The 17,852-nt window shown below is 38.8% G+C and overlaps 1 protein-coding gene across 1 annotated transcript in view; it reads right to left on the bottom strand.

The window, feature by feature from the left end:
• Asxl3 (ASXL transcriptional regulator 3) overlaps nt 1-17,852 on the bottom strand; it is a 141,781-nt gene that overhangs the window by 97,314 nt on the left and 26,615 nt on the right. The window contains exons 2-3 of the mRNA XM_038332071.1: nt 9,806-9,914; nt 7,843-7,951 (exon numbers count right to left, since the gene is read on the bottom strand). Of these exons, the coding sequence (XP_038187999.1) occupies nt 7,843-7,951; nt 9,806-9,914 (218 nt within the window). The remainder of the gene's footprint in view (nt 1-7,842; nt 7,952-9,805; nt 9,915-17,852) is intronic.

Here is a 17,852-nt window from a genome sequence, read left to right as displayed (position 1 = left end):
TGATATGATGGTTTGTGCCTAGTCTTATTGTAACTTGTCCTGCACATTTGTGTTGACACATCCCTGGGAGGCCTGCTATTTTTTGAAGGGAAACAGAGGAGAAGTAGATCTGAGGGAGAGGAGAGGTGGGAGATGGCTGGGAGGAGGGAGGGGAGGGGAAACTATGGTCCAGATGTATTGTATGAGAGGAGATAAAATAAAAACAATGACAAACCACAACAAAGCATTGCAAGTTGCTGTGTATATGCACATGTTTGTATCTACATGAAGTTATGTGTATATGTACATGTATGTGGAGAGCAGAAGTCAATTTCTGATGTCTTTCTTCAGAAGTTGCCTGCCTGTTTCTTGAGACAAGTATCTCACTAGGACATGGCAGTCACTGATTCTGCTAAGCTGACTGGCCAGTGAACCACAATGACCTGCCTGTCTCTACCTTCCCAGTTCTGGGATTACAAATGTGTGCCACACACCCAGCTTTTCATGTGGGTAATGAGTATTGAGCTCAAGTCCTCATGCTTGTGGGGCAAGCACTTCACCACCTGAGCTGGCACTCCAGCTCCCAAATTATTTCTCTTATACTGACATAACATTCCCAATCTTTCATGGTACTCCATTTCCTGAAATAGTTACAGAGAAATAGAGCCATAGACCCAGAAAATGAAACATAGAAATGTCCAGGGGAAAAAAATGTAAGAGCAAAAGGCTAGTGATGGCCAAGGGTAAGAGCTTCACTAATGGGCTTATTGCTAATCACTTCATATGTCAGGATGTAAAATATCAGGCAAAATACACAGATAGCTGTTTGAGAACCAGTTGTAAAGAGTTCTTTGCAGACAGAGAAAATGGATTATCTGGCAGCAGCGAGAACATGCAGTTTTTAAAGAGCATGTCTGCCTTGTTCTGATGTACACGTCTCTGACAATATAAATCAAAATTAGCTCATTAAGATGAATAATTGGGGGAATACCTTTAATTATATTTTTATTTGAGAGTGAGCTTGTTTTTCTTATGAGATCACACGCCTTCTCGTCTTTATCATTATTATGGAATTTTGCTCTTGTAACACAAGAGAACTTAGGAAATGATAATGTAGCCGGGGAGATTTATCTGCATTGCAAACCAAACTTTCTCTTCCCCCATGCCTCCAAGCTGTTAAAACTGACTAAAACCCATTTATACATGAACCGAGTTCACAGTTCAAGGAGGGAGATGTAAGAAAAAGAGGCCCCTGATGGATAAAAGAAATGGAAGTCATATCTAAGTCATGTTTGAAGGAGTGGGAGTGAGTCATTTGGAGAAGGCGAAGGGGGTGGTCAGGCGATGGTAACCAGCTGTTCTACATCATGGGGCCTCAGAAGAAAGGAGAAAATTGTTTTAATTAAAAGCACAAAGACTCAACATAAGGAAATCCTTCTTTGCTATAAAGGTTATCAAAAACACAGAGGGAAAAAAGTAAAAGGGCTGGATTTGAAGATTCCTACTCTCCCTGGACATGTTGCTAGGAAAATATCTCCTTACATGGATTGGGTACAAGAAAAATCATAGCACAATGATCTTTCGAAATCTCTTTTATTTCTCATGAACTGTGAAACCGTGGGCAGGGATGAAAGCGTGAGGAATAGGAAGGAGTGGGCAGAGGAAGTCCGAAACCCCACCAGTGGCCATTTCTCTGAGGAGTACTCACTTCCCTCTGTACCTGAAACAATACTGTCCTCACGGACTTCAGTTTCTTCAGCCCACCAGAGTAGAGCAGGTGCCTCCACTGGTTAACACGATCTTAACTAAAATGCAGAGATGTGGGCTAAGGGACAAGTTTGTTTAACCCAAGGAAACCAGGTGGCCTGGTACAAAGCCTGAAGGAATTTCATTCTCATGCTCACAAAGTTTCAGGAAGGCTGCCAAGTAGACAGGGGCAATGCTGTCTTCTTTAGTGAGCAACTGGGAGCTTCCAAGCAACACCCTGCACGCCCCCTCCCCATAAAAACCCCACATGTGTGTGGACACAAAGCATCTTGCAAAGCATATCAGTGGGGCATCACAGTCAAATAGAAAAACAAAACCCTAGGGGTGGTTAATCTGTATTGTAAGCCTGATTCATTCACAATGACTTGGACTCACACATGTGGGTGTGTCTTGTAAGGGTGTCTCCACAGGGATTTAACTAAGGAGGAATACCTGCCTTAAATGTGGGCTGCACCAGCCCATGGACTGAGATCTGGAGAGAATTAAAAAGAAAATGCGCTGAGCACCAGCAGTTATCTTCCTGACAGTGGGAATAAGGTAACCACTGCCTTGTGCCAAGCATTCCCTGCTCAACCTGGGAGCAGAACTGACCCTTCCTTTGCTAAGCTGCCTTTTTCAGGTGTTTTGTCACTCCAAGAGGAAAAGGGAACTAACGCAGTGGGTAGAGTCCAATTACTCAAGACATTCTCCTGGGTACCATGCCACCTTCTGTCCTCCCCTTCCCAATGGGAGTAGGCTACACACTGTGACCACTCCTTCAGGGGTCCTGAGCCTTCCTTGGAAACTCCCCACTTTCTCGGTGAAACTCCTGGTCTCTGTGTAATTGACGCATCAGCAGAGATCGTACCCACACACTTGAGCCATCTTAAAGCAACTTTCACTTTTGATATATAAAAAAATACCCCCTCTGACTGTAACCTCTGAGCCAAAGAAAATAAAGAGTGAGCTGAATAATGTTTCATTAAGTTAACACAAGTCTGCCAAGAATCACACAATCAGAAACCCACTTATAAAACTGGCTACAAAGAAGAATGAAAAGGGGTCAAATAAAATTCTTGAAATGTTGAAATCATTATGCATACTGGGATTTCAGGTCTAAACAACATTGGATATGTGTTTCTGTTTCTCCCTCCCTTCCACTGCTTCTCCCTCCCTCCCTCCCATTGTTCTTCTCTCCCTCTCTCTCTCTCTCTCTCTCTCTCTCTCTCCCTCCCTTTGCTCTCTCTCTGCCTCCCCTTTTCTGCCCTCTCCTGCCTTCCCCTCTCCCTCTCTGTAAAAGTAGACTTTAAAAATACTAATTCCCTGGCCTTAGTGTGGCTTCCTCCCTGAAGCCATTAGGGCTAATAGCAAGCAGAACTTTTTTTTGATCTCTGTAGATGAAAATTATACATTCTCTAGTTTCCTCATTAAAAGGGAGGAGGTGGTTTTCTGTTTATCTTAAGCATTAAGTATATTACAGATACAAAAGAGATACTTTATTCTCATTAATAACAACTATTAAGCAGAGGATGAAGAGAGTAAAGATTGTCTACTAGTAATATTATTTAATATAAAAATTGTGGGTTCTGTAAGAGAGTAATACATTGTAAACCAACTTAACACGTGAGGAAAGCCATAATATACCTCTGTATTATGCACAAAAAACAACTCAGATACAAACATATACATAAATCTCTGCCTAAAATAGGCCATAAAATTAATAATATTTTCATTGTGTGACACAGACCTATACTTATATAGGTATAACTTGTCATGGCTTGTCAACACAGATGTATCAACCGATTCACCTAAATCACTCGTTGATCTCCAGAGCTTAGCTTATAAAATTTGAGCCATTTACTTTCTCAAGTCTGTGTGTTCAATATTTGTTCACGTGGGAGACTGCTCCGAAGTCAAAGATGCATGGACACAGTCATAGTTCTTTGTCCCATAAATGTCACCATCAAAAATATACCACTTTCCCCACAGTGGACTGTTTCAAGTGAACTTTAATAAAAGTATATTGGCAGAGCAGCAGCCATTTTCTCAGACTCTGTTCTTATGGTCAGCTGAGTCCAAGAGAAAGGCTAAGGCAGGACTTCATTGATAGGAACTCTATCACAGGGACTGGCATTCAGATACTATAGACGGTTGCTTCGTAGAGTTTTACTGCTAAGATTTATTTTTAAGGTGAATATAGTTGTATGTATCTGTTCATGTTAGTATAGGCAAGAAGAGGGTCTCGCAGCCCCTGAAGCTGGAGTCATCAGTGCTGACAAGTGAACTCTACAAGATCAGTAGGCACTCCTAAGCAGTGAGCACTTTCTCCAGCCCCAGTTTGCTGTCAGCCAAGGTATGGCATTTTTTTACTATATATCTTTGATTCCATCTTTGATGGTATAACAATTAATCTTTATTAATTTTAAATAACTTGGTGATGCCAGAGTGATTCTTTCAATTATGCCAAAGGTTTCTTACCAGGCAGTGGTTATTATTCACCTAGATCCTTCCCAGGCTCTACACCAAAGAAGCAATAGTGGGGGCTTTCTCAGGTCCACATGCACACATGTGGAAAACTTTCTCGGGAGGATAATAAGAACACTGACGGTTCACACTGGAAGGGCAAATTACCTCTACCGCTAGGCAATAACTGTTCCCTACTGTTCGAGGCAGTGTATCGGAATAGTTAGAACCTGGCTTTTGGTGTCAGATACACACCTGGGTTTGGGTACAATCTGAGAGGTCCCGAAGACTAATCTTTGTGATCAGATCAAGCAACAAAACAATAAATCCCATCTGCATCCGAGGAATGCTGTGAACATCAAAGCATGTGCAATGAGGGCTGTTTGCAAAGGCTGGCACCGTCAGCCCTCCGATTTTCACTCTCTAGGTTTTCCACGCTACACGGGGCACTTTTGTGGATAGGAAATATGCTTGTCCTGCAAGAAGCAATTATGGCTTGCAATAAGATACAAAGGTGGGTGAGCCAAGGAGTACTCAAGGAAATAAGCTATTTACTATTCTTTCAGTGATTTCCCCAAAGCAATTTCCCTAATGCAACTTCAAAGGAGAGGCCAGGAAATCTAATTTGGGTCACATTAGCTGGATATGTGCGGGACTGAGTTATTCTGTGAAGTACCTAATCACATGTCAAATTAGGGGAGTCTGCTTATCCCTGCTTTGACTTAATTGCTGGTTGAGGTCTCCTCCCCTATTTCTGTCCCTGCCCAATCACTAAAATCCTTGTCTCCCCCGGAATTCAGGGTCAGTCATTAGCAAAACTTTTGCAATCTCAACATTTTCTCTGAACCATTACTCTGCTTCTTGATTGACAGACCTTGGCTCTTTCCCATGTACACCAGACCCCAAGATTTTGCCACGTGGCAGACTTTTGTCTTTGTCACATGTCTTGTACCATTGGGCCTGGAAATCAGGTAAGTGACCCACGCAACCCTCACTGTTCCGCTGGACCATTCTTCCTCCCTGTTCCTTTCTTGCCCCCAGCACTGTATTCTGTATCATCAAAGCATATATATCTTGTGTATCTTGTGTGACTCACTCTGGACGCATGTAAAAGTTCATTTATTCATGGATCTGTCCAAGTCCAACCTGATGAACCCCAAGTTTACTGGAACTAACTACAAGGTCACGGGTGACTCAAAGGTAGTTAGAGCACAGGGTAAGCCCCTCATTGCCAGCCACTCAGCTCTCTTTTTGTTCTTTTTTTAGAGCTTAATATGCTTTTAAAAATACATATTTTATTTTTTCTATTCATTTTATATATTAACCATAGTTCCCCTTTCATCCATTCTTCCCTCTCCCTCCTCACCTCTTATAGAGTGACTGCCAGACTCTTAGAGAGAGAAGGGACACCACTGGCCTCCCTCTCTGTGCTTACTGGCTTGATAGGATTAGAGTCAGGCTTAGGGTTAGAGTTAGGATAGAGTATGCACTGCTTGTGGGTTATCACAGCTGTTCTACTTCAATGTATCTCTGCCCGTGGACAGTTCAGGTGAAATAGGTATGCTAGGATCACCAACTCCTACTACTCTTACCTGTACGTTCTGATGAACTCCTGGGTTACCCTCCATTTCTGGACAATTTTAGTTCTTACTTGGTACACCTTATCCATACTATTTCTATTATAATTTTGGCTTTAATAGTCAAAGTTACTCTTGTACTCTATAATCCGGGCCTTTACCAGTTTTTATATCTTTGTTTTAATTTTAAAAAAGTTATCTTTCCTCTAGGTAGACCTATCCATCCATTTGGATTAAACACTATGGAAGCTGTAAATCTCTCCTCCATTCCTCCATTCCTTCATTCCTATGTTGTACCACATGTGGCAAGACCTCAACGGCAGACAAATCTATCTGCATTTGTTCAGTGGTCCAGAACACAGCTCTGAGAAATCGCAATAGTTCATTCAGTATTGATGAGCTTAGGAATGGGGCCTTAACGCTTTCAGATGCATCGGCAGAACTCGGCAGACCTAGGTATTCTTCTCCTTAAGTCTCCGAGAGCACTTCCACCATCCAAACGTTGGCTGCTGAACTGACGCCCTTTATTTAGAAAAAGTGGCAGCAGGAAGGGCCAACTTCTTCAGGCCCCTTCCACATCTCTGTACTCATCTACCTTGCTTCTACTCAAACAGCTTCAGGCCTCTACTGACTGTTTTCCATCCTATCTGTGCCCTTAGCTAAAATCAGCCTTTTAACTGCACAGGTGTTCATCTTCATCAACATTCTCTAGAGATATTAAGCACATGGCAGTGTAACATTTCTCCCACTAGATCCATTTCTCCTTCACTAGAATTGTCCTACAAGTAAACAATGATTCTATTATATTTTTCTCCATTAAGCCAAAAAAGTATCTATTATATCCCTCTTTTAAGTATTTCCCCACTTTCTTTTTCTCCACCTCAAAAATCCTTGAATCCTTGGCATTGTCTGTACTACTTTCTGATTTCTTCCTCACTCTCGTGGCCCCGTCACATGCATGCTGTGATCAACATTCTCGTGGCCCAGTCACATGTATGTTCTAATCAACATGCTCATGGCCCATCACATGCATGTTGTGATCAACACCCTTGTGGCCCCGACACATGCAGGCTGTGATCAACAGTTTCATGGCCCAGTCACATGCAGGCTATGATCAAAGTCCCCAGATCTGCTTCTGTCCTCGCCATGTGGATCAATGAAGCATAAATCCAAGAATCAATGGATTCTTCCCTTTCTTCTCCATGGTTCTCACCCCTCTCTCACGTTCTTCCTCCCCATTTCTGCCCATCTCAAGACAAGGTTTCCAGCCCAGAGTGGCATCAAGCATCTTGTGTAGCTAAGGACGACAGTACACCTGATCTTGTCTCAGTCCAAAGCTAAGCAGGGTTAGTGGTTAGTGCTTATATGCAAGGAAGCATGGTCAATTTTGAATCTCTGCCTTCTAAGCAACATATTGTTTCAGCTTCCCATACAGAAATCATGAACCATATCTCTTTATCTGCAATCTCATTCACCTGTTTCTCAAGTTTCCCCAATCTCTTGAAATTCAGGTGCCCACAAGAGCAGTCTTTGATCTTTTCTTTGTGATTTCCTTTTAGTGACCTCAATCAATTCCATGTCTACAAATGATTCCAGCCAATGGAAAATCTCCAGGTGTCCATTCTCCGCCCAATCTTGCCCTTGAATTTTGTTGATCATTTAACACATGTTAACACCTGGATTCGGCAAGGAATAGAGACACTAGCCCTAACTTACGAGAAACAAGGCAATAACAAACATTAGACCCATCAGTCATAAGACACTGTTGATCTTAGTCCAGCCATAGAAATAAAGGAGAAACACCAGCCAGGAACCCTCTTTCACTGTGTGGGAGGAATATCAAGATCCCGATAACATCCAAGAAAGTTATTCAGGGAGATATCCCATTGAACAAAAAAGAAAAGTATTCTTCAGTGCTAAGATTTTTAAATCAAAAAATGATAGGTAATAAATCTTAAGCAACAAAAACGTAGCAGAAAAAAATCATACCTATAATGGTGAAGAAAGCAAATAGTGACTGAACACTTAGATGGAATAATTTGAAGAGAGCAAGGGTGTGTTTGCTGGCGTCACTCACCCCTGTTCTCCTCTCCATGGGCACCGGTTTCTGCCATCTCTGTGCCATCCAGGTCTGCGTCACAGACTAGATCCAATGCTCCATCCACTGGGCATGATGACTCTTCCTTCTGTATTATTTTGAAAACAAACAACAACAACAAAAGATTTATGGAGATGTATCAGCAACTAAATAATATTTTTAGAATCCTGATGTATTATCAGAGTTATATGATTCAGAATTGTAATACTGACTGACTTTTAATATAGAAGTTACTCTTTTGGATAAAAGAAGGAAAAAAATTAAAGCATTGAGAAAAGAACACCACTGTGGTTGATATCTGTGGACAGTTTCTAAAATTTATACACAGGGCTGGAGGGATGGATGTCCCAGTGGTTAAGAGCACTGGCTCCTCTCCCAGAGGTCATGAGTTCAATTCCCAGCAAACACATAGTGGCTCACAACCATCTACAACTAACTCTGATATCAAACAACCTCTTCTGGTGGGCATACATGAAGACAAAACACCCACATATATAAAATACATAAATAAATTTTCAATAAAACTATTCATAAACCAGGTGGTCGTGGTGCATGCCTTTAATCCCAACACGTGAGAGGCAGAGGCAGACAGATCGCTGTAAGTTCAAGGCCAGCATGGTCTACAAGAGCTAGTTTCAGGACAGGCTCCAAAGCTACAGAAAAACCTTGTCTCAGAAACAAACAAAAAAAAAAACAAATAAATAAAATAACCTACACACAATTATTTCCTTTTGACATATTATACAGATTGCATTTTTTTCAATTCTATGTTCCTTCCAATATAAAAAAAACAAAGGACTGACAACTCAGATTTTTGACCAATAAATGAAACACCCAGGACTATCAAAAACAAATGAAAAAATACCAGAATTTTAATGAACTTGTGCTATTTTCTACAACACACAATGTAATAAGAATAGAAGAAATTTCCATTTATGAAAGAATTTCTTTGTCAGGTATGACTCTCGGCATTAAAACAAACTCATCAAAGGCAGTTGAAGAACTTTAAAAACAGTCCACCACTTACTAAAGCAATAATTTCTTTTTATCTTAGGTAATCTACTAAAACATACTGACTTCAATGATTCTGGTCAGTTATAATTATTCTGTTAGAGCATATTCTCAGTTGCTTTAACAAAAGCTCTTGTCCTGATGAACTTTCTACTTTAGATGCCACTTCCCGTTCTCAAGAGCAATGAGAAATCCACCAAGTAATTAAGATTCTTTCCTCCAAAATATTTTATATAGCTCATATTTTTAATTTTTCTTTTTTCTTCTTTAAGACAGCTTTTCTTTGTATAGCCATGGCTGTCCCAGAACTCACTCCGTAGGTCAGGCTCATTTTGAACTCACAGATCCACCGGCCTCTGTCTCCTGACTGTTGGGATTGAAGAAGTGCACTACCACTGCTGACCAAATTTTTATTTTCTATAGATATATTTTGTTTATATAGCTATAAGACATATTTATTATTGCTTTCCAAAATCATTTTCTTGAGCATTTTGCTACCCCACTGAATGTCTGATTTAAACCAGAGCAATTTCATGCAGAAGGCAAGATTTTCTTCTTTTTATAGAAAACACACAGGTGCAAAGTGTACCTAACCACCTGCAGTACAGTCCCAATGTGGACAGCAACTGTGCTCACCTAAAGCTCCCCGCTGATGCTCTGTGCCACGCCTCCCTATAAATCTCAAAGAATCAAGAAGTTCCAAGGAAGCCACAGCTAGTTTTCATTACCCCGTGTTATGAAGTAAAACCATTGGTTTTACTTAAAGAAATCCATCACTGTTTATTCTCCACACAAAACCATCTGTGCGGGAAATGAAAACCTTCATGTGCACAGAAGTCATTCACAAAACTCTGTGTTTACCGCTATGTATTTAAAACTATGTGTGACCCCCAGTAAGAATACACATGGTATGCAAAACTGTCCAACTTACTTTGAGAGCATAGAGGCCTGACTTTCCAGGGATTTTGAAGAATGTTCCATCCCCTATTCGAGTGTTAGTGTGAAGCATGGCATTCAGACAGGCTAAGGGAGAGGTTCCACTAGAAAGAGAAAAGTGTGCAAAACATGAGCCCAGCTGATACACAAAGGATTAAGCCAAACCATTCTGTGAGTCTGAGAAGAAAACAAAAAACAAAACCCACCTCCTTACATGCCTTTTAAAATACATCGCCACCCTTGAAAACATCTACATTACAATAAAGGGCCGGTTCAGCCTCCCTGAAGTTAATCAGATTCATCTGTTTTACAGGCTTCAGGCAAAAAGTCTCCCAAACTCAAATTATGCTTTTATTCACAAAGCGACCAACACTGTACTTTAAGGAAACCAAAGCTCAAACTTTTATGTGGTGTTATTTTGTAAGATAACACGATGAAGCCTCAGTTTTAAAATATTACAGACAACTTGGTGGTTGCACTTGAATGATCAAAAAGGAAAAAAAAAGTTCAAGGCCTGCTCTATCTCATAGGTTGAAAACAACAAAAGAATAATAAGAGACCAAGGGAGAACTGATTTGAAATTATAAGTATTTAGGCTGCTCCTGGTGTTGAATCGCTCACGCGGCAGATCAAGAACCCCCATCTATGTTCATATCTCTGCTATGGCTTCTACACTTTCAAGCCTTTCCTTGGATATGTGAAAAAACAAATGTGTGTTGGAGCATTCTTCCCAGATAACAATTACATCTGTAGTAAAGACGTAATGAAGTAAAATGTTAAAGCAGTGTTTTTTAAAAAGCAAACTACATTTAATTAAAGGGAAAATATAAGAGCACACAAGTACAAACATTTGTGGATTATATGCAAACCCTTACAAAGTTGATAATAAAGTGTACACTGTGTGTATATTGCAGTTTGCTAGCAGGTTAATAGGTATGCAAGCTAGAATTTAGACATATAAATATTGCTTGAGCTAATTTTGTTTCCATGTGCATTTTATTTTCTACTATTCCAAAACAAATCAGTATTTGGTTAAATCAGTGTTTATTAGAAGCCCCGCCCTACCCCACCAACCCCTGAAGAGTTACAAGCCTTTAACCCCAAATATTTTTAAACAAAGAAGCCTTTAATATAGGAAACTTTCAAAATTTGAATTTTAGGTAAAACTACAAGTTTATGGTACTAATTTTTCTAAAAGCCAAGGCTACCAAATCTCCTATTACTATGAAAGCTTTCTCATGAAATGCAAAAGACAAAATTGCTGAACTGCAGAAATATACTATCACAAGTCAGCAAGGATATGCATCGCGGTCCTGAAGGTTTGGGAGTATTGTAATAATGTGAGTATTCTTTATTATTTTAGGAAGCAGTGTGTCTGTGCCAACATATATTATATATAAATATAATTCCATTGGGTTTGACAGGAAACAAGAGTCCTAATAGAAATTTGGTCAGAGAACAATGTAGCTGCAACATTGTGACTCACGTGGGAACAATGCTATGGCCTGATGCAACATCTTTCCTCATGGAGATCCTACAAGCTTCTCACTGGCCACATTTCATTATTTTGCCTCATGAAAAATGTTTGCTCATATGTAAGTAGGCCCGGCCGTAGCTATAAAAAAATAGATTCATCTCCCCAGAACTATCTCTCTACAAATGAATTCCAGATAAATAATGCAACACATGTTATACTGAACACTGCAAAAATATGTAATTTTTATAGTCTACTCTCCAGACAAAAGCACAGAAAATTTGAAGCTGGGAATGACTGTGCCAGATTTGGGGAGTTTTAAATTAGTAAAACTGTCAGAAATGCAGACTTTCTGCAGGGATCTGACAAGATGTTAATGTGACAAGTCACATAGAATCAAACCCATAAAAATTACACAATGTGGATCTTTAAAACCATAACTTACTAAACTGTCCCCCTAACATGTTCCCGTCCTTCATACTACATCCCCAATGTACATATTTCCAAGTACGTAGATTTAGAATGTTTAAGAGGAATGTAGATTTAAAGGGAACAAAGAATACAGAATAAATAAATATAACAGCACTCTGGTTTACATTTTCTAAGGTACACATGATACTAGATGGCTGTTGCAGTTTGATGCTATGGCTAATGTCAGCATAGGCACTAAGGACTTCATCTCCTACAAGTGATAAGCTCTAATGACCACAAGTACATTATTAAGTTATACTGTTTATTAACTTAATAAGCTCAAGATTTATCATGGAAAAAATCTTAAAATATATAATTTACAATTATAAGATAATATAGCTCTAAAAGTCTAAACAACTAATTTAATTTCTCCAAATATTTCCCAAAAAGAAGCATATAAAATTTGTTTTGATTAAAAATAACATATTCATATTTTTGAAAAAAAATATAAAATATCCTTGCAGCTCAAATCACTCCGATTAGCCACCAAGATTTAAGGCATTAGTTGCATTTCTATAAAAAATATTATTTTGGTCTATCTCATTTATAAATCAATAACATGTTTTCCTCTAAAGATACCAATGCTTCTTAAAAGGAGCCGATCAATCCTATGTAATATACATAATATGAAAATACACCTTAAAAATGGTCTAACCATCATCTTTACTTGGGGCTATTAAATCTTGATTCCATAGTCTAGATAATGTAACCTTCTTTCCTTGAAAACCAAGTGTGGGATCTCACTTAACTGCTCTACAAAAAGTTTAAATGAAAGCCTTCTTTGTGCAATTTTATTGTTATATTTCTAAAACACAAGACATTGTACACATTTGTGGATATGAAGGAGGGTGATGCAAATGCACTTTCCACATCTGCATCCTCAGACATGTAACACTGATACAAAGATTAGTCCTGTCCATCATAACTGGACGCACAAGCTCTGAATGGGAGCATGCATTGTGGGTAGAACCATAAAACATCAATGTCTTAACAAAGCATCTCAGTAATTTTAGGAGCTACTTACTTTCTAACATGATGGGTTGGAGGAACGGTGACATCCATTCATAAAAGGGAAACAAAGGACAAAGAAGAAAACAAAGTTAGTTTTCTCATATAAAGAACGAATTATTTCACCATGTCAACAAACAAGGCAATGTTCAAGAATGGGACTAAAATCTTCGATTTGACTGCCTGTGGGAGGTTGGGAAGGAAAGGGGGACATTAGGCTATAGGGTGACTGTGATTCCTTCTCTAACACTAGATGTTGCCATTTGTTGACAATGTGTATGCATTTCCATATGGAAAATATAAGAATAAATAAATGTGCAGGGTATTGCCCCATTCCTCTTCTTTACAGGCCCTGTTTCTATGCCGTTTCCTATACACTTGCCAGAGTAGACCTATTCTATGTGGTTACTTTCCCCCTGAACTTCTAGGATTGTGGAACCCTTCTGGTTTGTTTCATTTCCCACAACTCCTGAGGAAGAACAGGGGTGGAATTTGGAGTCAGGGAGCAGGCATAATTTAAACTGTCTAGACATCAAAGGACCCCCAGAGACACTTTGCAGAGCCCTGGTGCTACATGAAATACAGAAAAATCATTTCTTTCTATCATCAAATTGCTGATGGAACAGATAAAATTTACTAACAGGGAAGGCTGAGTGCAAAGAATGGATAGCTTGTCTTCTTAAGTAATGTGAAAACTAGGGAAGACGCTGGGAAATGTGGATTGAAAGAATATTCGCCGATCTGACAGAGACTATCTCAATCACAGGTGTCCATTCTGTCAAATTTAAAAACAGTCTTTCAGAAGAATATTCAAGTCACATAGATCTTAAACTACTTTAATTTTGTCAATGTGGTTTTTGATAAACTGTTAGAGCCTGTTTCTGGTAAATGTTTTTAAAATCTCATTTTCAAATATATGAATATGAAAAATTAATGCTATGCCACCTAAGTCTAAACCTCCACACGTTCAATAAGCAATTATGAGAAACCCTTATTAGAAAGTATGCTAAGTGTTATTAATATAAATAATTATATGCTCACTCTCCTTTTAGAAAGGAATTAATAATAGCTTCTTGCAAATATTTCCACTGTAAGCTTTGAAAAATATACTCATTTTATAAAGAACATTTTAAAGAATAATTTATGATAGATCTGTTGATAGAAGTAAGAGTTTAAATGCAGACAGAGGATTCTTCTGCTAACTTTATGAAAACTGAACTGTTTATACTCAGAAAGTGTACACTTAACTCTATGTTGAATTTTACAAATTATGTTCTTGAAATATTAAAGAATGAATAATGTATCCTTGGTTACTTGGCTATTTGTATATTTTCTAGGCATAGGCCTGCCAATGAGAAGAATTAGCCACATTACTGGGGAATGTGGTGCCTGCTAGGCACACTGAGTAACATAGTCCATGTTGACTGATAAATCCATAACTTAGATGACTGAAAACACCCTGGAAAGTCAAGATCACACTAACTTGCTCCTGTGAAAGATTACTGGCAGTAGGAACTGAAATATTTTCAAAACTGGATACCTGTGAATACATTATATGAATAATCTATGCATGTAAAATATCTAGGAAATGACAGACAAATAATCCCAGCACAGACTGCGCATTTCACAGAACTGCAATAACTCTGACATTTTATTTTTGAGAACATCATCATGATTTGTGGAAGAAACTCTCTAGAGAGTTCAATAAAATCTGAGAGGTGGGGAATAACAAGATTGGAATTCAGAAAAATATTAAATAAATAGGAACCAACTGCCTCAATAAGAGATGGCTCAAAGAAAGACATTTTATAAATTTATATGTGAACATATCTACATCGTACTTTTCAGTGCTAGATATCAAGCCCAGAGATCTGTATGTTAGGCAAGTATTCCACCAGTGAGTTACATCCCCAGCCCTACCACACCTTTTTAGGATTCAGTCTATCTCTAAGGGAAAGTTAGAAATGTAGTCTGAACGCTCCGTTACCAAGTAGAGCCACCAGGGCAAGGGACAGTTTGCAAGTAACATGATTGTTACTTCAACTTCATGCATAAATTTCAAGAAAAGATTTCAGATTTTAAAACGTTATCACATAGCTCTGTCTGACCTGACTTACATGGACATTCTTAGAATATTTGGTATCCTTATATATTTGAGACTAGAACTTTATTTTATAGAGACTACCAAGTCACTGCCCGATGGACTGCAGAAATCCATATAGACACTTACTATATTGATAGTTCATCTTGGAAAGTAAAACTTCTAGGGAAGGACAAGAGTTTACTTATTGTCTTACCTTAGTGGACAGCACATAATCTCCTAAATCTATTCTAAGTATAAAAAAGATAAAATCTATATTATATAAATTTTCAGACTGTCAAACAGAAGACAAGGTTGTCCCTGTCCATTACAGATGTCCTGAAGGCTATATGCCACATGTGCCAATTGATTCTGGCAACTGTTTCATACAACTATGCATGCCATGCACTGTTGTGGCACTTGGACTACTAAGGAAGGCAGTAGGATGCATGGAAGGCTCTGGACTTATGAGATAGTCTGTCTAAGCAGAACTGAGACTGGACTTTTTATTAAATGTATCATATTTAATTGGTCCATCCTGATCTTGATTCTTCAAATACAAAACTTGATGAGCAGAAATTACTATGTCATATAGGACTACGCTGAGATTGAGCTAAAGCACAGAGAGAATTGAAGACTATGTTTGGCACATTGCAGGGGTTCAAGGACTGTCTAAGCTATGAATACACGTCCAATCATTACCACGCAAAGTAAGCAATAGCTCGGTGTCCAAATACTGTCAGCTGGGAAGAAACTGGCATTTCAGAGTTCATTGGAAAACTTGGCAGGGTGCAATTTTATTTAACTTCTAATTTTATTTTTATCTCATAGTAAAAATTAAGAGAACCCATGCACATGGGAACACGTGGAGAATAGCCTATTTTATGTGATTCAGAAAATAAGTGAGGAGAAAGACAGCAATGGCTCTCTATTATTCTGGCCGTCTTTTGTTCAGAGCATCTATAGCATGTCTAGGCTTTTGCAGTCTCCATATTCCTTACAGCCACCATAGAGTGTCAGCATCATTCTCCTGTCTATAGCTGTATATGAGGCCCAGAGATTAAAAAAAAAAAAACATAACAACCAAATACTAGGCCAAATTCTAACTTCATTCCCAAGCCCATACTCTCTGCACCATCTGACAATCAGGGCACAGAAATGCCCCTTCCCCTGAATACTAGACAGCGGGAGGAAAGACACCAACAAAAGCCAGATGCTGTAGATGTGAAGGTAGCTGAGCCCATATTCACCTAACACTGCGGATGATAACCACTACCTGAGGGTGGATTTCAGATGTAATAAAGACCTGGACTGTAGAAGGTAATGGTTGCTTTTCTTCAGGTAGTGCTAATCATGAAAATTAAGAGAGAAAGAACTCCCAGAAAACAGAGCAGAGAATTCAGGCCCATAATTGAGACGCCTCTGTAGAACTAGATCATTAAAGGAAAAAAAAAATTCTATTCATTGAACAAACATTTACGCAAACCCTATATAAGTCAAGCTAATCCTCAAATAAATTTGCACTCTGCCAGTCCTTTGCACATAATAGAAATGTATGCTGAGCTGAGATGAATTTCCTGAGTGCATACGAAAGGACAAGGGACTGAAGAAAAAGGCAGCTTTGAGGCATGCTTCAAAGCAGAGGAAAATCATTTGGAATTTAAATACTGTCTTTAGCATAGTCCAAGGGGATGACTGCCATCAATTGCATGCAGCAACAGCTAAGCCACGGACACTCTGTATCATTCCCCACCCACGAAAGGTCAAAGGACATATTTCCAAATACGTATTTCCAAAAATTGGTCTTCCAAAAGTAAAATATCAAATTTCATATACCAACAAGCAGACATGAAAAGCAGCATGGTAGATTAGTGCCATACTAAACTGTAAGCACATGTTGCCTCCACCCAGAGGCGACCATCCTCCAATGCCATGTAAGAGATGGTTACAACAGCAGCAGCACCACGTTCACTTATGGGATGTTATACAAAGGGATGCTATTTCTTGCAAAGATACCATGAAATGACTTTAGAGAACACAACACTCTTCATGTTCCTTCCTCCACATTCACCAAATATAACAACAATACATATTAAAATTTAAAAAATACATTTGAACTTTGTTTCATAGCCACAGTCTAAAAGAATATCTCAAAACACATCTCTGAGAGCTGTGTCCTACTGTGTTATGCCAGAAGTTTCCACTGAACAATCCCATCTATATTTACACAATTGGAATCGCTAGGAAACCCTCTAAGACATAATCATGCCCAGAGACATTTAATTTGTTGCCCAAATGATAAAATTATTTTTAAATATATAAGATATCTACCTTTAAAAACTTTTTCTTCTTCTTTTTCTTTTAGTTTTTGTGTATGAGTGTTTTGTCTGCTAGTATGCTTATGCGCATGTGTTTCTGGTGCCTATGGAGACCAGAGAAGGATGCCAGTTGTATTAGAACTAGTGTTTAGGAGAGTTGTGAACCTCTCTATCAGTTCTGGGACCCAAACTTGGGTCCTCTGTAAGGGCCCCAAGTGTTCTTAACCACTGAGCGGTCTCCCCATTCTTTAAACATCTGTTTTGTCACAGAAACATTATCTAATGCAATGGTTTCTCCCTTATACAGATTTTAAAAATCAAAATACAAAGCCAAGAACTTTAGGTAGCACTGAAAAAAATGTTCCTATGTAAAATTGAAAATGGTGTGCTTTCAAAACTGCATTAGCAGGTAACACATTGGACAAAGAAAATACCTTTCTCCTGTTCACTGGTGACTCCTGCTCACCACTTCTAACTAAAGTACCTTAGATTATTCCGTTTCTTTTCCTGTACAAACCCCACAAAAGCTCATCTTAGATTCACATTTTCTACCTTCAAGCATTCTAATTTACTCTATCCCTTACTCACAAGAAGAACATTCCATTGTCTCTAACTGTCCGCCCTGACTTCAGTACCTCCTGTTTCAATTTGCTCTCCATACTTGGTCAAGAAATTTTGCTTCTTTAAAATG

Source organism: Arvicola amphibius, chromosome 5 (assembly GCF_903992535.2).
Source record: "Arvicola amphibius chromosome 5, mArvAmp1.2, whole genome shotgun sequence".
Lineage (NCBI taxonomy): Eukaryota > Metazoa > Chordata > Mammalia > Rodentia > Cricetidae > Arvicola > Arvicola amphibius.
The sequence above is the reverse complement of the archived record's forward strand: the minus strand, read 5'-3'. Positions and strand labels throughout refer to the sequence as shown.